The sequence below is a fragment of the Cervus elaphus genome, chromosome 33 (genome assembly GCF_910594005.1).
Source record: "Cervus elaphus chromosome 33, mCerEla1.1, whole genome shotgun sequence".
In the NCBI taxonomy this organism is placed as follows: domain Eukaryota; kingdom Metazoa; phylum Chordata; class Mammalia; order Artiodactyla; family Cervidae; genus Cervus; species Cervus elaphus.
This window is the reverse complement of record NC_057847.1, coordinates 70325358-70346090: the sequence shown is the minus strand read 5'-3', so window position 1 is coordinate 70346090 and position 20733 is coordinate 70325358. Positions and strand designations below refer to the sequence as shown.

General features: G+C 44.2%; 1 protein-coding gene across 2 annotated transcripts in view; it reads left to right on the top strand.

Annotated features, from left to right (window-relative positions):
- Positions 1–20733, top strand: part of CCDC93 (coiled-coil domain containing 93) — a 104634-nt gene that overhangs the window by 20286 nt on the left and 63615 nt on the right. Inside the window, exons 7-11 of one of the 2 annotated variants that reach the window (XM_043894062.1) lie at positions 11183–11283; positions 11871–11888; positions 17453–17489; positions 20029–20121; positions 20395–20445. In XM_043894062.1, coding sequence (XP_043749997.1) covers positions 11183–11283; positions 11871–11888; positions 17453–17489; positions 20029–20121; positions 20395–20445 — 300 coding nt within the window. The remainder of the gene's footprint in view (positions 1–11182; positions 11284–11870; positions 11889–17452; positions 17490–20028; positions 20122–20394; positions 20446–20733) is intronic. The other variant, XM_043894063.1, reaches the window with a different exon arrangement.

Genomic DNA, 20733 nt, shown 5'->3' with positions numbered 1-20733 from the left:
GTCAACCTTAATCTAACAATATAGAAACAGCCACTTTTGGACATATTTCCTCTATGTTTTTAATGTGTATTTTTTTAGTGAATTAGAATTATACTTTGAATATAAATTAAAATTTTTTCCCTACTCACCGGTAGAGCAATGTATGCTGTTAAAGATTTCTCCTGATCGCATTTTCATGACAAATAATAACCAGTTGGTTGGGTGTGCTATTGCTTTCCCTTGTTTTAAGTGATGCTTCATTTCTGGAAAGAACTGAGAATTAGATGACAGTGTTACCTCAGATACAGGGAGCTGGGGAGCCAGGAGCAGGAGAGGAAGGGAAATTCTCTTTTCCCCGTGAACTCTGTCCTATTTGAGTTTTATACTAAATCTCTTATCACCTATTCAGAAACAGTGACGTGAAAAATTTGTTGTTTAGTTGCTAAGTCGTGTCTGACTCTTTGCAACCCCGTGGATTGTAGCCCACCAGGCTCCTCTGTCCATCAGATTTTCCAGACAAGAATACTGGTGTGGGTTGCCATTTCTTTCTCCAGGGAATCTTCCTGACCCAGGGATCAAATCCACATCTCCTGCATTTGCAAGCAGATTCTTTACCACTGAGCCATCAGGGAAGCCCAAAAGTTAAAAACAAAAACAAAAAAACAGTTAATGTTTATTGAATATCTTCATGTGTAAATCTCACTTGGAGCCCTGAAGAGAGAGTGAGAAACATCACATTTTTTGACTGTGTCACCAAGAATAAAAAGGCCAGTGTAGCTGTTGATTATCCTATCAATGAAGCTGGGCCTGATGTCCCTTTACCTATTAAACATTTCGGTCCTCTAGAGATATATTATTTCCTCTTTTCCTTTGTAATGGAATTTTTAAAGAAATTGTCTGCTTAGCAATGTGACTTAAATTCTTAAAGGAATTTAAGGAGCTAATGACAAATATATAGTGTCCAAACGTTGTTCTAAGCATTTGTATATAACTTATCTAGTCCTCACAACAACCCTATGAAGTAATAGTATTTTTTTTTTTTTTGACAGTTGAGGAAACTAAGGCACAGTTTGGTTATGTAGGTTGCCCAAGGTCACATTGGTGATGACGGAGCCAGGATGCAATAAAATGCTAGATAAAATGCTGTCGGCAGCTCTTTAGAAAATAATATCAAGATACAGGAAAATGGAGAAAAAATTGGAGGTCGTCTTTGATTAATAGTTCAAATTGCTTAGTTTATTTCCTTTTTTAAATGTGTGAACTTACTCCTCAGTTGACTGTCAATACATTTACTGTTGTTCAGTTCAGTTCAGTTGCTCAGTCGCGTCCAACTCTTTGCATCTCCATGGAGTGCAGCACGCCAGGCTTCCCTGTCCATCACCAACTCCTGGAGCTTACTCAGACTCGTGTCCACTGAGTCGGTGATGCCATCCAACCATCTCATCCTCTGTTGTTCCCTTCTCCTCCTGCCTTCAATCTTTCCCACCATCAGGGTCTTTTCAAATGAGTCAGTTCTTCACATCAGGTGGCCAAAGTATTGGAGCTTCAGCATCAGTTCTTCCAAAGAATATTCAGGACTGATCTCCTTTAGGATGGACTGGTTGGATCTCCTTGCAGTCCAAGGGACTCTCAAGAGTCTCCTTCAGCACTGCAGTTCAGAAGCATAAGTTCTTCGGTGCTCAACTCTCACATCCATACACGACTACTGGAAAAACCATAGCTTTGACTAGACGGACCTTCGTTGGCAAAGTAATGTCTCTGCTTTTTAATATGCTGTCTAGGTTGGTCATAGCTTTTCTTCCAAGAAGCAAATGTCTTTTAATTTTATGGCTACAGTCACCAGTTGCAGTGATTTTGGAGCCCCCCAAAATAAAGTCAGCCACTGTTTCCACTGTTTGCTCATCTATTTGCCATGAAGTGATGGGACCAGATGCCATGATCTTAGTTTTCTGAATGTTGAGTTTTAAGCCAAGTTTTTCACTCACCTCTTTCACTTTCATCAAGAGGCTCTTTAGTTCTTGGCCTTCTGCCATAAGTATGGTGTCATCTGCATATCTGAAGTCATTGATATTTCTCCTGGCAATCTTGATTCCAGCTTGTGCTTCCTCCAGCTCAGCGTTTCTCATGATGTACTCTGCATATAAGTTAAACAAGCAGGGTGATAATATACAGCCTTGGCGTACTCCTTTCCCGATTTGGAACCAGTCAGTTGTTCATTGTCCAGTTCTAACTGTTGCTTCTTCACCTGCATATAGATTTCTCAGGAGGCAGGTAAGGTGGTCTGGTATTCCCATCTCTTTAAGAATTATCCAGTTTGTTGTGATCCACACAGTCAAAGATTTGGGTGTCGTCAATAAAGCAGAAGTAGATGGTTTTTCTGGAAGTCTCTTGCTTTTTCAGTGATCCAACAGATGTTGGCAATTTGATCTCAGGATCCTCCGCCTTTTTTAAATCCAACTTGAACATCTTCAGGTTCTCAGTTCATGTACTATTGAAGCCTAGCTTGGAAGAATTTTGAGCATTACTTTGCTAGTGTGTGAGATGAGTGCAATTGTGCAGTAGTTTGAACATTCTTTGGCATTGCCTTTCTTTGGGATTGGAATGAAAACTGACCTGTTCCAGTCCTGTGGCCACTGCTGAGTTTTCCAAATTGGCTGGCATGTTGAGTGCAGCACCTTCACAGCATCATCTTTCAGGATTTGAAATAGCTCATCTGGAATTCCATCACCTCCACTAGTTTTGTTCATAGTGATGCTTCCTAAGACCCACTTGACTTTGCATTCCAGGATGTCTGGCTCTAGGTGAGTGATCACACCATCATGGTTATCTGGGTCATGAAGATCTTTTTTGTGTAGTTCTTCTGTGTATTCTTGCCACCTCTTCATTTTATGTTTCTGTTAGGTCCATACCATTTCTGTCCTTTATTGTGCCCATCTTTTCATGAGATGTTCCCTTGGTATCTCTAATTTTCTTGAAGAGATCTCTAGTCTTTCCCATTCTATTTGTTTCCTCTGTTTCTTTGCACTGATCACTGAGGAAGGCTTTCTTATCTCTCCTTGCTATTCTTTGGAACTCTGCATTCAAATGGGTTTATCTTTACTTTTCTCCTTTGCCTTTCACTTCTCTTCTTTTCAAAGATATTTGCAAGGCCTCCTCAGAGAACCATTTTGTGTTTTTGCATTTCTTTTTCTTGATCCCTACCTCCTGTACAATGTCATGAACCTCCGTCCATAGTTCTTAAGGCACACTGTCTATCAGATCTAATCCCTTGAATCTATTTGTCATGTCCACTGTATAATCGTAAGGGATTTGGTTTAGGTCATACCTGAATGGTCTAGTGGTTTTCCCTACTTCAATTTAAGTCTGAATTTGGCAATAAGGAGTTCATGATCTGAGCTGCAGTCAGCTGCTGGTCTTGTTTTTGCTGACTGTATAGAGCTTCTCCATCTTTGGCTGCAAGGAATATAATCAGTCTGATTTCTGTATTGACCATCTGGTGATACATTAATGTTGTAATGATAAAGAATTTTTTTGGATGGCCAGAGGTGGCCTTTGGGTTTTGTTTATTTTCTTCTTTATCTACTGAAAGTACTTCTTATTTCCAGATGCTGCCTTCTTAGGTTTCTTAGCTGAACCCTGTGGCCATTAATTTCCTTCTTGCTAACCCACCAGCTCTGCACACACTTACTTGCAGCCTTGGAGTGAGAGTCCCAGGAACTTGTCAGAGAGTCAAGTGTACGTCTCTGTTATCTTCTTGTGACCCCTGTAAGGCATAGAACAGCTTGCTGGGTTTTGTTTGCAGTCACTGTCCTCACAGAGAGTCCCTCCCCTTGTAAAAGGAATGAGTGTGAATTGTGAAAGTTGCTCAGTTGTGTCCACCTCTTTGCGATCCCATGGACTGTAGCCTGCCAGTCTCCTCTGTCCATGGGATTCTCCAGGCAAGAATATTAGAGTGGGTTACCATGCCTTTCTCCAGGGGATCTTCCCAACCCAGGGATGGAACCCAGGTGTCCTGCATTGCAGGCAGATTCTTTATCGTCTGAGCCACCAGGGAAGCAAGGAAAAGGAATGAAGTCTTTCCTACATTACCAGGGTGTGGTTCTTTGCAATTGTCAGGTTCTGAAGAATGTTTTCTTCTCCTCCCCAGTTCTGCCCTCCACATGGCTCATCACTGTTTCTTACCGTCCCTTACAGGCCAGTCTATTCTGTAGAATCCCAGATTTAAATTCTGAATGGTAAATTAAGGATTAAAATTCAGTTTAATATATGGTGGCAGGTTTGTAGACCCAGCCTTCTATAAAATACGGATGCAGCTGCTGTATACTGATCGAATGCCTTCTGTGTGCTTGACATGTGATTAGGTGTTTTACAAGCAATGTTTCATTTAGTTGTAATCAACACTCAAGGACTTACGTGTTATTTTTTCATTTTATAAGAAGTTGAAACTGAGAAGAGGTAGTAAAATCCCTGCACAGTTGCAGAGCTGAGAAGAGGCAGTCAGATTTTGATTTTCCATCTGAGTCCTCAGACACGCAGGTGCTGGTGCTTCTCGTCTTCTCACTCTTCACCTGTGTCTGATTTCTCACGTATCCCTGACACTAACTCTGCAGTAATGCTCCTGACTGATTTCAGGACCTTGGGATAGTAGTCATCAGGGTCCCAGAGACTCAAATGCATGCGTAGTGGCTGGGTGTGCTGCCCTTACGCGGGCATCTACTCTGCCTGCCCCACTGAAGACCATTTGTCCAGCTGGAGAATGGATGCCAAGTGGAGACTTGTGTTGTCTTTTTTCCCATCTATTAACGTGTTTCATTGTGCCTCAACAAGCAGACTTTACTTTCTCTTGCTTAGATATAACTTCCTTTCAAAAATAAATATTAAACGGTTTAATTTTTTTGAAAACTTTTAGCTTATTCTTGTCTTCAGCCATCTTTGTAGGACTGTTCCAATTTTCTGCCTTTGTCCTTGGTTGTGTGGCTCATCTGTGGTGCATGATTTTTAATTTTACAAAAGGTTGTTTTTCTTATATACTAGTGCTGTAGTAACAATAAGGAAAAATTAGGAAATGGAGAGAGTACAAAGACTAAATCACCCATGGTACCACCAGCCAGGGATAACCACTGATATTCCAAGTAGGAAATACAAGAGTTATGGATATTAATATAGAGAATTAGAGACTGCAAAAAAATAGCATGATACTGTATATTCTGTTTCACTGTGTGCTTGTTTTGCTCAAGAATATAATCAAGGTTATATTTCCGTGCCAGTAAATAAACCCCCACGGCATTTTTAGTGGTTGAACATTACACATTGTGTGGTACTAATTTAACTAGCTTAGTTTATTTTTTGGGGTTTTGTTTTGTTCTTTGGTTTGGGTTTTTTTTTTTTCCTTTGGCTATTAAGTAGGACATCCCCATAGCTAACTTTTTTTCTTTTATCTTTAATTATTTACTTGGGTTACATTTCCTTGAAGTGAAATTGGTTCAGAGGTTATGCCCCAGTCTGTAGGACCTCTTGCCAGATTGCCTCGCAGAAAGGCTGTTGTGTGAACTTTTAACTTCTGAGCTCTTTTTGTGTTGGCCTCATTTTTCTTCCTCCTGGGGATTAGTCCCAGTACTTCGGCTTTGCCTTTGAAATGTATTCTTTTCTTGACTTCGCCATATCCCCCTTTTACAGAATAGCTGACTGGTTTGCAGAAGGCCTGCTTGATGGGAGGTGGCATTTTCAAAGGATGTAAAAAAATGAAGCTGTTGCCACCCAGGACAGTCCTCCCCTCACCCCTTCCACTTCAGCAGCATCATTGCCCGTGTGTCTCACCTTCTGTGCTGTTTTACAGCTTACTTCCTCCTTTTCTGATCTGTCAGCCTTCCATATTCATGGAGTCCCTGGGGCCTGTGCAATGAGGTCTTTACTCCCTCTCAACCTTGAGTAAAGAGCAGCTGTGAAATTTTATCCAGAGCCCCCAAAATATGTTTATTTACTGTTTGTTGAGCATTTTTTGGTAATGTTTAGAATTTTGTATGAGACCAGAGGGGACAGAATTGAAAAAAAAAAAAAGACTTCTTAGCGGTCCCCTAAAAGACTATGTCATTTAAAACTCCACTGTGCTCTTCCATAGGAAACACCATGAGGAGGGCCTTTCCACCCAGGACATAAAATGTACATATGGCAACATAAGAAAAAATATGTATTGGTACATTTTATTGATAATAGCAAAAACACACGTGTATGTATATCTTAACCCTTAATGTGTGCCAGATACGTTAGATAGGTTGACTAATCCTTATGTCTCTCTCCACATACCTGTTTCACAGATGAAAAACCTCAGGGGTTAAAGTAATTTGCCCCAAACCAGACAGATAGCAAAGGGACAAGGATTAAGCCCTGTCTGTCTGACTCCATATGTTCATTCAGTAATAGTATTAATAACTAGGCATTCACTGTGGGCCCAACTGCATTCTGGAGTGTGGGGTGAAAGTAGGGACACTGCAGCGGGGATGCAGGGGGCTCTGGGGCTCATCAAGGGGCAAGATGTGATGGGTCAGGGCCAGAGCACCACAGGCTCTATTTAGGCGATGCTTGAACAGGCTTGCCTGCAGGCCGGGGAGGCCCTCCCAGTGTGCAGCCATCCCGAGGCCTAGGCACAGGGGCCACAGTTGAGAAGGGGAGGAAAGAAAGCGAGGGAGCCCGGGGCAGGGGTGGGGGCAGGAAGCCCCTGGTGGGTTAGAGATATTTGAAGGGCAGCTGCAGCCTGGGGTTTTTATAGTCTCAGGTTTCTCCTATCTGTGGTTCAGAAATGATGGGGCAGTTTTGCAGAGCATGCAGTGTGGACAGGCTGTAAACGGCTAAAACTCTATTCAGTGGGGCATCTTGTGAATAATTGGATGTGTAAAGAGTTGGAGGGTGTTGAGCAGTGGGTCTCAGCAGGCTGTGAAGAAATAAACCTAGGAGTCAATATACAGAAACCATCTTGGCTCATGTATACAAAGCAGCAGCCTCTTCCTTACCCACCGAGTTAAGCTCTTTGGTACAGATAGAAGGGGGTCTGAATGGGGCTTACACTTGACCTCACGGTCAAGTGAGGAGCAGAACCTGCACAGCGGGGCGCTTATAAGAGAGAATAGCGAACAAACAAGATTTAGGGGGTGTCTGGAGAAAGCCTTCCTCCCAGCTAACTTTCTACCCATAGACATGACTACCATCCGTCTATCTCACCATTCCACTCAGTTCCCAGGGGCTTCGTTTTTGTGGTGGTGGTAGTGGTGGTTTTATTAATGCGAAAATGAAGACAAACCTTTTTGTCTCAGAATAATTTTTTCTTAGGGGATGTTTTAGGGCCCTGTGCTTGCTGGTAGGGACATCAGCAGAGCCCCTTTATGTGGAAGGCAGTGTTTGTTCGGAGAAGGCAATGGCACCCCACTCCAGTACTCTTGCCTGGAAAATGCCATGGGCGGGGGAGCTTGGTAGGCTGCAGCCCATGGGGTCGCTAAGAGTCGGACACAACGGAGCGACTTCACTTTCACTTTTCACTTTCATGCATTGGAGAAGGAAATGGCAGCCCACTCCAGTGTTCTTGCCTGGAGAATCCCAGGGACGGGGGAGCCTGGTGGGCCGCCGTCTATGGGGTCGCACAGGGTCGGACACGACTGAAGCGGCTTAGCAGCAGCAGCAGTGTTTGTTCAGCGACTGGTGGGCAGAGGTATGTGTTAGAGTCAGGTTTGGGCTGCCAGCTGAGCTCTGGGAAAATGAGACGTGCTTCCTGCAGCGCATGGTGTGGTCCGGCCCCCTGGAGCTCTGGAGGGCAATGAGGGTGGCTGTCTTGCTGCCCACTGGTCATTTCATGAAGGGGTTGCCTGCCGTAGCTGAGGGGCAGTGACTGGGGCATTGTTGCAGACACAGTGTGGAGCTGAACTCTTCCCACCCCTTCCCCGCCATTTGGAATGTGACCAGAGGAGTGGCTCTGATGGGTGAACCTGACTTGGAGCCAGTCCTGCGAATCGGAGAGCTGGGCCGCTCACTGTACACAGTCTCTGCTTTACAGAGGGGTCACGTTAACTTTTTAACCCCAGCCACACTCACGTTTCCTTTGGCACATGCTGAGCGGATGATCAGAGCCCAGCAGGAAGGGTGATCACAGCTGAGGTCGGACACATCATGCAGGTGCTTAAGAGTCTCAGTTCTGAAGTCGTCTCTTTTTTCATTTTTTGCGTTTGTAACCATGGGCAAGCTGTTAACCTCTGTGCCTGTTCCATCATCTGTATACATAAAACAAAGGTCACTGCCCTCATGAGTGTGACGGTCAGGTGGGTAGCACATATAGAGCAGTATATGCCTGACACATACCACACATTCAGTAAGTGATAACAATTACTATTACTGCCAGTGTTAATGGCCAAAGAAAAATTGATTTTTGCCTACCTTTTAAAAACTGAGGTCATGTTTTTTAGAAAGCATAGTTAAAAAATAACCTCTGACTTTAAATTACTGATGGAATTATGCTACAAACTCATTATCTTTTCAGGGTTAAAAGAACACAAAGAATGAGAGACCAGGAGTCTCCTTCAAAATCTGTTCATCCAGCCCTCATTGTGCAGATATGGAAAAAGGTCCATTGAGGGAAACTGCCTTTCCCAGGGTCATACAGCTTGTTAATGGCAGAGACAGGATTAGACATCAGTATTCCTGACTTGTTTCTTTGAAGGGTGACTTAGTAATAGTTCTTCATACTTGGCCTGGGAACATTGAGGTCCTTTACTTAAGCAAACCATTGGAATGATCCATGTGGCCACCTCACATTGTATAGTCTCGTGAGAGGGCTCAGCTGAGGTGACTAGTGGCTGAGGCAGTTAGTGTAGTAGGGAACCTTGGGACTAGCAACCTGGGTACCTGTTCTAACAATCCTGGACAAATTATTTGTTCTCTGCTTCTTTAGTAGCAAGGTGGAGATAATAACATCTGCCCTCCTTCTGCCCACAGTATAGTTATAAAATGCAAAAAGTGAGATGTGGTGAGGTGCTTTAAAGTATAAGGAATAATTGCACAAAGGCCAACATTGTCATTGTTTGGCTGAATAAAAGGTCCTTGTGCTGTTGGTTTCAAGTGTGCTATTGTTTTGGAGTCAGTGCTTTTTTAGAAGAAGCCAGCTTCCTGTCTGGGTTGTTGACTCTATAAATGGTAACTAAGGAAGGTAGCAGTTAAGCTCAATTATATAGTGGTGCTGTAATAGTAGAGCTCCATGGAAGTTAAATCATACACAGTAGCTGATGTCATGCCAGTTTATTATGGTTTTCATTTCCCCATAAATCTGATTTGTTATTTATAGCTTCCTGTTCATGTTCATGTAGGCACCAGCAGCAAACAGGAATACTTGTGGCAGCGAGTTGAAACAACCCGCCAGGACTATCCCAGAGCCTGTTTGATTTCTTTTCACAGAATAGTTGAAATTACAGATGTTACAGAAAGGATGTTTTTCTGTATGTTTGAAACTTTTCATAATAAGAAGTGAGATGATAATAAAGTTAATCAGAATTATCAAGAGGGGAACCATTTTGATCAGTCTAAAAATGCCGCGGCCTGGAGAAGCCAGACGGTAGTGCTTGTTCTGGAGATGTCCAGCTGGAGATTTTATGTATGTGTATGTGCCGAGTCGTTTCAGTCGTGTCTGACTCTTTGTGACCCCGTGGAGTGTAGCCCACCAGGCTTCTCTGTCCCTGGGATTTCCCAGACTAGAATACTGAAGTGGGTTGCCATTACCTTCCCCAGGGGATCTTCCCGACCCGGGGATCAAACCCGGGCCTCCCACATTGCAGGCAGAGTCTTTACCGTCTGAGCCACCAAGCAGACTCTGCCAGTGGGAAAGAAAAGATCCAAACTGAGACACCTTTCACAAACAGCTGCCTACTTGAACCTAGAGCCCTGAACAAATATTATTAAGGTATTATTTGATGCCAGTTGGCAGTCAAGAAGGACATATATTTGGGGTAGAATGGTAAACCAGGTCATCTCAGGGTGATGACCTACATTAATTGAGCACCTACTACATGCCATAAACTTTGTTTAGGAAATATATATATGTGCAGTTTCAGTATGTGTCCTACACAAAATGGATCTATATTTATTTCTATATTTATAACTAAATAATACTCTAATAATTTAAAAGTCATTGAAAGTTTATAATGCATTTTGTGTTATATAAGATTTTTTTCTGAGGGTAAACCTCAAACACTTTTGTAAAAATATATATATCTCTGAAGGGTTTATATCAGCATTCCTTTTTTGGTATTAGAGTTTGAGAATTTGAGATTTCTTTTGCCATGAAAGAATTTTTTTTTTTAGGTATACTAGGTTAACATGTATATCGGTGATTGTTGCAGTTTATGTCTCTGGGTGGTAGAAAGGTCTGGATATGTAGTGACTGTGAAAAATTTGTATTTCTTTCTGGAAAATTTTATTAAGGGATGAAAAAGATTTGAATAGAGATAAATTTTGCTTTTCAAGGCAAGATTCAGTATTATAGAGATGTTGAATCTTCCCAAAGTAATCTATAAATTTGGTGTGATTCTAATCCAAGCTCAACAGTTTTTCATAATGAACTTGACAAGCTGATACTGCAATTCATTTGGAAGAGAGAATGTGTAAGAATGTCCAGGAAATTTGAAAAAGAACAATGGAGACAGGATACTCATTAAACAAGAGGCATTGCAGAGGATAATATTGGTACATGTTTTATGTATGTATGTTTGCCATTTTAAATCAAGGAAAGGATAGACTATTAAATTTATGATGTTGGGATTCTTAATTTTCCATTCAGAGAAAAATATATCTATACATACCAACTTTTCACTATACCAGAAGAAATTCTGAATAGATTAAAAGGTTAAATATAATTTATAAAAGTAATATACAAAACAATCCCTGAGTTAGGAGAAAAGATGATTGATGAATTTGACTGCTTGAAATATTAAAGCGGCATAGGATAGAAAAAGACCCAGCCAAGATAAAGCAAAGTTGACAACAATGGCTTGGGTGGAAGTATTTGCCACAACATAAAAAAAAGGGCAGAGCCCTTGAAGGCAGCCACCCCATGCCGGCTGTTTACCAGCAGGGGAGCTGTACACCCCCACCCTGGGGAGGAAGGCCCACCCCTGACAGGCCAGGCCCGCCTCTTCACCCTGGGTAATTCTCCATCTCATCCACTTCTTAGGATGCTTACAAACCTCGTCGGAAATACAAACGCCAGCAGGGGGCAGAGGAGCTGCTGGATGAAGAGTCTCGGATCCATGCCACGCTTTTGGAATATGGCCGGTAATGAAGGGGACCCAGTCTATAAGTGTCTATTTGATAAAACCGTTGAAAAGAAAAACGAATTTAAATCACTTCATTGGGATGAACTTGGTTGGTTTTCACCTGGTCGAGTTTGCAGTTTTGGGCCCAAGATTTCCAACACCGAGTACTTTTCCCTCCGGTGTTGAATGAGTCCAGTTTCTGGGGGTAGCTTCCCTGCTGGTGGAAGAGGCCTGATCTCTGAAGTTCCTCCCCCGCCCCAGCTCTGCCCGCCTCGGGGAGTCAGGGCGTGTGGGGGTGCTCACGGAGGCTTGGGTGGGCTGCCCTCCTTGCCCCTGCCATTTGTAAACATGTTCAGGGAAACTGCAGTTAAAGCAGCTTTCCTTTGTGTTAGATGCTGGTTTTGGTTTCCTGTGAAGAATTGTCCCGACCAGAAAAGTGAAGGATTTAGAAGTTGTTTTGTCACTTCTTAAAAATACCTCTAATTTAAAAAAACTCTTGTGGCCTCAGTTTTTCAGTTAAACACACAGAAGTGCCTCTCCTCGATGAATTTTTTTTGCTTGACTCTGGGTATTAACCTTCCTTTATGTCCTGCATTTCCTACTTAGGGTCACTGATTCCTTGATGTGAGTATGTCTCCTGGTGCTTCCTCCCCTCCCATCTGAGTGGTTGCCGTGTGTTGCTCTGCTCATAACCCAGCCCTCACTGTGGGGCTGGGGCTAACAGCACTGCCGAGCGTCTCCTAGTGAGCATCTATGGCTTCTGCCTCTAGGATGCTGGAGAGAACCAGAAGGAAATTAAGGTTTCATTGCCTTACTAACTCCATTTCTCAAATGGAATTGCAATTGCCACTTTTTGTTTGTTTTTGAGAGAGTAATGCCGGCTCTTAAGAATGAAAGCTGGTCCGTTTTCATTAAAAGGAAGTTGTTATTTCTGGCCCTAATCTAGATGTGAGGGCTGCCCCATGCTCACCATCTGCTGCTGTGATTTGAACTCCTCTTCTGAATCAGGCACCTCCAGACCAGCTCCATAATTTGCAGGGGCCAATATAAAATGAAAATGCAGGGTCGGTCCCATGTTAAGAGTTATGAGTGATGATTAATCATTAAGAATTTTGTGACAGCAGCAACAACCAAGTGTGGGGTCCTTTGGGGTGTGGGAGCTTGTGCAGCGGGACGCTGTGATGGGGGCTTTCTAGCCTCCCCCCTGCTGAAAGGGCAGACAAGGCTGTGCTGGTCCACATGAGCCAGAGCTGGAGAGACAGCCTCCGTGAGTCTCACATGTCCTAGAGCCAAAAAGGGCTCAGGGAAATGTGTTTTTTGTTAGTTTGTATGGTTCATACCTTCTTTTTTTTCCAATATCCAATATGTGTCTCAGTACTGACCTTAGTTCTTGGTGGGGTCATGCTGGCTCCTGATTTCTAAGCCTAGGGTAGCTGCTTGGTGAAGGCTCTCTTTTGTTTGTTTTTTAGGAGATGGGGTTATTTTGCTGCTTTTTTTTGTTTGTTTTGTTTAGCTTTTCTGATAAGGAGAGGGTGAATTTGTGAAGGTGGGGAATTCTGATGGTTTATTCAGTTCATTCCCCTTTTTGAGAATGATGAAGACAGCATTCACAGAGGTTAAAAAGTAACCTGCCCAGAGTCAGCTGCTAACTATTAAGAACTAGCGAGAGCCTCAGACTGGGACTCGAGCTCGGTCTGTTGGACGCCGCGAGCACGTCATCATCATCGCCTAAAAATGTTGTGTGAGCCTCTGGGGAGAATTTGGTTGTTGGTCGTAGGAAGACAGGCCCAGTCTTTTTTGTTTGCTCCAAGACCGGACAACTAAAGAGTTATTACAACTGACAGAGCAAATGGGATACAACTTACAGCCCAGAGAAGTGGTTCACTTATTCCCCTTGCTTGGGAAGGCCGCATCCTCCTATCTGGCTGTCAGGCTCTCCTCGGAGGGTTCCGGTCAGTGCTGTCCACTGCATGGAGATCTCTCCATTAGATGAGGGTCAATAGCTGTGTCTTTATGAGGGACTGTGACAGTCTGCTCACCACATCATCACCACCACCATCTTCATCATCCTTAGCAGCAGCAGTTTTTGGTTTTCAGATGCTCATAAATATGACTTTTGGATTCAAATGAGAATCGTATCCCGAGCCTCTCTTTTTCAGTTTTCCTCATCCGTATGTTCTCATCCCCCCCCCGTTCTAGTCCTCCCTCCAGCCCATTTAAGAGAAGCCTTACCCTCTTTGCTTCCCTTCCTCATCAAGCAAGGCTGGCCCCCTGCTGGCTCTGGGCCTCGCCATTGTGGCATCCCTTAGTTGCTCATTCCCACCTAGGAATCTAAATCCCTCATTTGTTGTCAGTGCTTGTTTTCCTCTCCGTTTCTCCTCTTGATAAGAGGGAAAATATTTTGACTGCTAAGTAAGAAGGTCTGAAAACAGTGTATCCTCTTTGCAGTTAAAGGTCATTCAGCCTAGGTCCACAGAGCATCTGGCTTTGAGGCCAGCATCCCAGTTTCTCCTCCCTTTTTTGACTTTCAGTTGCTCAAGGGTAGATTTTGAGCCTCGACAACTATGCTGAGGGCCTTAAGGACTGTATGTCTTGTTAAAAACATGTTTAGGTATGTTTCTTTAAATATTATGTTGTTGGAAAAACAAGACTCATAGTTTTGATTTTAAACTGAAACACAATGGTATCTTTATAATATTTCAATTGTATTATGGGTTCAATAAACTTTTAGGGGCTAACTTAAACACCTGACCACACTGTGAAACAGCCAGTGTGAGGAAGTGCATTTTAAGTGCATGTAACATCTCTCTCCTAACCTGTGTTCCTCCTGAAGGCCCAGTACATGTTCACAGAAGGTGTTTAGTAAATGCTCATTGAATGAACGAAGAACAGAATCCATTGTCCTTAGTATTTAGCGCTTTTTATGTCCCTGATTTGTTCTGGATTCCAGGTAATTTGGTATCTGTCTTAATGTGCCCCAGGGAAGACGACTAGAATGTTTTCTAGAATGATGATGTCCAGTATAGTGGTCACTAGCCACATGTGAATGTTGAGCGCTTACAGTGTGACTAGTGTGGCTTAGAAACAAAATTTTAATATTGAAGTTAAAATTTTTAAATACATGCTTTCGTTATTTGGGTATGTTTAAATATGTTCAGGATAACTTGGTTAGGTGAAAACTAATCAAAGTTATATGTGTGGCACAGCGGTGGTTGCACAAAGTAGTGAATACACCAAAAACTGCTAAAATACGCATTTTAAAATGGTGAGTTTTATGTTATATGAATTAAACCTCAACTTTAAAAGTGTAGAGAAAAAAAGTGAGTGGAGGAGATTCCCTCCCCTCCAGGGCTCGACAGACAGAGTGCCTATGATACAGAATAATCGGACCCCATGCGGTGAGTGCCAGTGCTTGTTAGTGTCAACACAGAAGCACATGTCCCCCCAAATCCTGCACAAGACCTTACTTAGTCAGCATCCAGCATCTGTCTATCCTGTGCAGGCCAAAAAACAGGCAAGTCTGTTTTGCATATTCCCTTGCACTTAGAGTTGTGAATACTATTTAGGTTCTGCCCTTGAGATGCATTTTCTGGAGTTTTGAAAGTGCAGCAGTTAGAGGGGGAGACAGTGAGAGCACAGGGTGGACAGGCACAGAAGCCTAGTTTGGAGCGGTCAGAACAGTCTTCCTGAGCCTCTGTCTTTAAGGAGAAGTAGCTTGGACCTGGGGATTGAATCTACTCAGATTTAGTTGTTTACTTCTTTATTTGGAAAATCCATAAAGTTCCCAGAACTTTGATAAGGCCTGCCTGTCTAAGGGTATGTCTTCTGCCCTTAAAGGTCTCCAGAGACTGAAGGCTTGGGAAACAAAAGAATACCCGGGGTGCAAGGACACTTCAAGGAGTGGGAAACTTTGGAGAGACCCTCTGTTGGTCAGCTGTTTGAGTCCCTGTTTCAGACTCAGAACCCGCCCACTAGTTCCAGCAGAAGGGATTGATTACAGGGGTGGATGCAAAGAACTAAGTCATGTGATCTGGACTGAGCAGGGTTACTGCCCAAGCATCACAGCAGATCTGGGCTGCCGAGGATGCTGCTGCTGCCTCTGAGGTCAGGAAGCTGGCAGATAGCCTGCGGAGCTGGGAAGCTGGTACCACAGCTGCTGGCAAAAGAGCCACCTGCTTTTTCCAAGATCAGAAAACCACTGTCACAGCTTCTGGCCCAGAATCAGGTTACTTCTGCTGTGATCCCCGTGAGCACAGTGGGCCCCTTTCGCTCTCGCTGTTTCCTGCTCTAACTGTTGCACATTCAAAATTCCAGCAAATGCATCTCATTGATGGAACTTAAATAGTATTCAGAGCTCTGGGTACAAGGGAAAGTGGAAAATAGAGCTGTTTGTTTTCTGGCCTGCACAGCTTAGAAAGATGCTGGATGTTGACTAAGCCAGTTCATAGAATCTGCCGTAAGGTCTTGTACAGGATTTGAGTGGACACTTGGAACTGAACTTTGCTGTCCTGCACTATGGGCCTGTCGATCTGTGGACGGGCACAGTGCACCCGGCAATGACTTCTGGTCTCTCCAGTTATAAGACAGCCTGTTGCAAGGACAGGTGGTACATTTGGCTTCTTGATTTCGGCATTTTCTTGGAGAAGGATGCAGACATGCAAACAGGCAGCTGGACATCATTGCTGATCAGAAAGTAGGGGGAACACGCACAGGCACAGGGATAGATCAGAGCGCTGGTGTAGTTGAAAGTGTCCTGCCCAAACTGCACAGCCTGTAGTTTATGTCTCCTAACCCTCCTATACCCTCAGTGGTAATTTACAGAAATCATACGGAAGCTGTTTAAACAGGGCTTGAGATCACGTCTATAATCCCGTATCAGTGGTACAAAGCTCAGAGAGGTGAAGCAGTTTCCCCCATGTCACAGAGCTGGCTGTCATCAGGGTGAAGAACCCACACCCAGTGTCCTGAGCTTCTCCTACCCAACCTACCCTGTACACCAGACTCAACTATAAGCTAAGCCTGTGGTTCGTCAGCCCAGTCGTGAGAAATCCGGTGCCCAAGTGTGCGTTTCCCTTCACACTCATGTCTGGCAAAGCACAGGCCCTAGATTGAGATTCTCAGATTGAGTGATGCTGACTTTTGGAAATGAGCAAAAGCATCCAAATTGAAGTCTGGGAATGCTTCAGAGGAAGAGGTGGCTTTAGAGCTGGGATGTGAGGAGTGACCAGAAAGGTAGGCGGAGACAGGAGAACAGAACTCTGCTGGGCGCTGATGCCCGGGAGCAGAGAAGGTGAGCTGCCGGGGGGGGCTCAGCGGTTGTTCGGCGGGTCCTGGGAGGAGGCCCCGGGGACAGTGCCCACCGGGAGGGCTTCTGTTCCCGGCCGGATGTGGATGAGGCCAGTGGGAGGTTGCATAAGGGGTTGGGTGGGAGAGGGGAAGTGGAGGCTGGAGACAAGGGCAGAAGCCAGCACACGACCCAGCAAGTGGGGTGAGCTGTGAGTGAGGGCAGAGCAGGGTCCCTTAATTTGTTTTTCTTAAATGGTGTGTGTGATTTTATTTCCTTCTAAACCATTTAAAGGTAAGTGAGTTTGGGTGTTTTGCATTATGGTTTTTGTTTTAGGTTGAATGGTTTTTGTATTGCTTTTTTAAAAAATAGATATTAATTAGAACCCGAAAATAAGCTAGTTTAAACCAAAGTGCATTTGTGAGTGTCTTTGAATTTAAACTTGCGTGAAGTGAGCACACAACATTTTTGGCATTGTGCTTGGGTTGTGTTTGAGAATAAAAATGGGATGGATGTGAGGTTATGAAAGTAGATCATTAGAGAGCATGTTAAGCTTGAGCAAACACATGCACACATACAGATATTTTTAAGGCTTCTAGCTTAAACTATGGATCGGTACGGTTCCTGATTCAAACAGTCATAATCACACTTTAAGAGAACGCTGTGCTTTGCATGGAGACTTCCCATGTATATTGACAGTATTTATGTGGCAGTCTGAATGCTGGGCCCTTTATTCGGAAACAGTGGGATATGTTTGTGGTTTCGGCACTGGAGACATGTTCTCCAGTCACCAAATAGCCAAAATTCTCTTTGGTGCTTTTCATATAAAAGTGCAACTAAAATTCATTTGATCAATTTTTTTTTTTGGAGTAATAATTGAGCTCCTCTCTTTTGTGGCTTGCAGGAGATATGGATTTAGCCGCCAGAGCAAAACAGAGAAGGTAAGAAATGCTTGGCTGATGGGAGAGCACATTTGAGATATGGAAGTATGCTTCTACTTTGCCTCTGTCTGACACTGACAGGCTCACAGAAGGGATGGGACACAGGGCTCTGGTCCTTGAGCAATCCCGGTCAGCAGGGGTGTGCCAGCGGCTTTTGACCCCTGCAGCTCCCTCCTAGCGTTCCCCATCTGCTGCCTCTGCAGGTTGGGGAGCTGCGACAACTCCTCATCATGGGACTGGAAGTGAAGGGTGGTTGAAAATCATGGCCCCGGGGTCAAACATGTGGGCTTTAATAACTCTAAAATGGGGGCCTGAGCATCCTCATCTGATGAGAGATGCCCTAAATGGGTGTGAACAGCCTGCTGGCAGTGAGAGAGAGCACGGTGTACATTACAGGCTGGCCATGTATTAAGCCTGGAGTGGAAAAAAGTCAAGGTGGGGCTTTATAACTTCATACAGGAGTCTCAAGAGTTTTCTCTTCATTCGTATACTTTTTGTGTGTATGTGTTTATTCATGATTCTTAATTGCCAGCAGCAGGGCAGGCGTATAAATCTTACAGTGCTGCCCTTTCCTGTGTCCAGGCCCTTTGGTCAGGGCTCTACATATAGCTTTTCACTTACTCCTCTAAACAACTCTGTGAGGAAGATACTTATTCCTGTTTTTCAGATCAAAGCGCTGAGGCTCAGAGAGGCTCAGTGATTTGTCCAAGATCACACAGCTCCTAAAGTGCCATAAAAAGAACCTGAGCCCAGGTCTGTGTGACATCAAAGCCTGCGCTCTGTCCTACTCCCTTTTCAGTGACAACGTGCTAACTAAAGTGGCTGGTGACCTCTGAGAGTCCACAGCTTGAGATCTAGCAAACCTGTTCCTCATTCCCTGCCTGACCCCTAGATTTTCTTGAATGAGACACCACTCCCCCTACCATTGTCCTGCCTCCCCTCCTCTGTCTAGACCCCACTCCCCGGTGCTTCCCGGAAGCCTTCCCTGACCCCAGCCTCCCTCTGCTTCCTGTGGTCATTGTCTCAGTCCTCAGAGGGCACTGACGTGCGTATCTTCTAAAGCCAGACTGGCTGGTTTCAAATGCTGATTCCTCCCCTTCACTGCGTGATTTCAGTCAGTACACTTCATTGTTGTGACTCAGTTTATGACATCTGTAAAATGGGGACAGAAGTTGTACTATCTCACAACACGGTTGTGAAGATTAAAATGTAAAAGATGGAGAATAATCCAACTCATAGTACACATTTACTAAGTGTAAACTGTCATCACCATTATTATCATTAATAATCATTTTATGCATTGATTATGACATCTTTTTTGGTTTTCTCACTTCCACATTTGTGTTTTCACTCAACCAAACAGCCATTTCCTCCAAAGCAAGGCTTTTCTGGATTAGTGTCATGGGGTAACTGTATTGTATATAAGAATTTGATGTGTATGTGTAATATATAATTTTAGGTCTTAAAAGAATGTCTGTGTATATGACTGTATTCTGAAATAAGGCAATTTGATTATGCTTGGAAAAACTGTGAGATTTCCATGAAATATTATTCACATTGGCCTTGCCTTATCATTCTCATGTCAGATGGCACATTTGAACTGGAAGTCTTAAACCCCGGAAGATATACACAGGTGCTCAGGCCGGCCCCTGCAGCCAGTCATATGCTTGTTATAAAAGCACAACCCAGAATTGGGATGGTCTCAGAGGGATATTTGAGGCCAGTCCTCTCATTCAACCCCAAGAGACCCTAATATCCAGAGAAGGTAAATCTGAGGTCATCAGCTTGTGAATGGCAAAGATGGAGCTGAAACCAAGAACTCTAGACTCACAGCACAGGCCTGGGAAGCAGCCCTGACTCCAGGTGTCCTGAGTGTGGTGTGGTATATTTTGAGCCTGAGCTGGGTTTGTAGCATGGAGCTTGAGCATCAGGACAAGCAGCTTAGAGTCTTATTCTTTAAACCAGCGATTTTAAAGCTTTGTTGACAGCTCTTGGTAGTAGGCATTACTTTCGTCATGGTTTAGTAGACACACACACACACAACCCCAAAACAAGTTCCACAAAGCAGTACTCTCTACTCCCTGTAATGCACTCTGATATGTTCTGTTATTTCTGTTTAGATGCCAGTCATACCTGCTAAATTGCTTTCACATCCACTAATTCACCTCAGCTGAAAAAAAGGCAGTGATCTTGTCTTAAAGAAATTAAAGTAGGGGAAGACCCAATCACAGTGCATGGATAAGTCTGGCAAAGGTGTATGGCCTGATAGGAATTTAATCAGCGAGTAGTTCAGAGATGGAGGCAGGCACTGAGCAAGGCCCAAGGCTCCACCTGCTTGGCACGTGGTTGGAGCAGAGGCTGAGGTCTCTGGGTTTTGCATCCTTTCCAGGGGCTGGGTCATTTGTCCAGATCTGTGTGTTTCTTTCACAGACTTATGGCAGTGTTACCCTTTCTCTACTGTCTCCACCTATAGTGTTACCCTTTCTCTACTGTCTCCACCTATAGTGTTCAGCTGCAGTTTTTGCATCTTCCCTTCCAGGCTGAGGACAAGAAAACGGCACTTCCAACAGGGCTGTTGACTGCAGAAAAAGCTGATGCCCACGAGGAGGAAGAGCTTCAAGCTGCTGAAGAGGTGAGTGGTCCGTGTGGCCCTCTAGGGTTTCTGCATAAATCTTCTGGGGAGAGATTTCACTTTCATCTCCAGTTTTCCAGAATGGCCAGCTACCGTTGGCTGTTTTTTCATACTCCTTTCAGTCTCCTTCCATCACCTCTCATGAGACTCACCATAAAATGAGACTGGGTAAAACAGCCCTTGGATTCTGCTGAAAAGCCCTGTTAGGATACTCGGCTTAAGCCTTTTGTGGGCAGACCTGCTCACTGCTACTTCTCCCCATTCCTCTTGTAGCAGCGTATCCAGTCCCTGATGACCACGATGACCGCCATGGCACATGAGGAGGTGAGGCGGGCGTGGCCGGGAGGGTGGGCGCAGCGTGCAGAGGGAGACTGGGAACCAGCCTGCTCTGCCGTGGAGGGCCCTCTCCCAAGAGTCCACCTTCAGGGCCCTCTCTTTTTAGCACTCTGCTTCTTGTTTTTCTGGGATCTTTCTTTGGGGAACTTTTTATACATGCACGGTGTTGCTATTCACGGGAACCTCTCGGAGGGAGACTGAAGGACCTTTGTGAAGACAGGATGTCCCAGCTGGATGTCATCACAGGACCCGTGTGGGACAGCTGAGGTTCCGCCC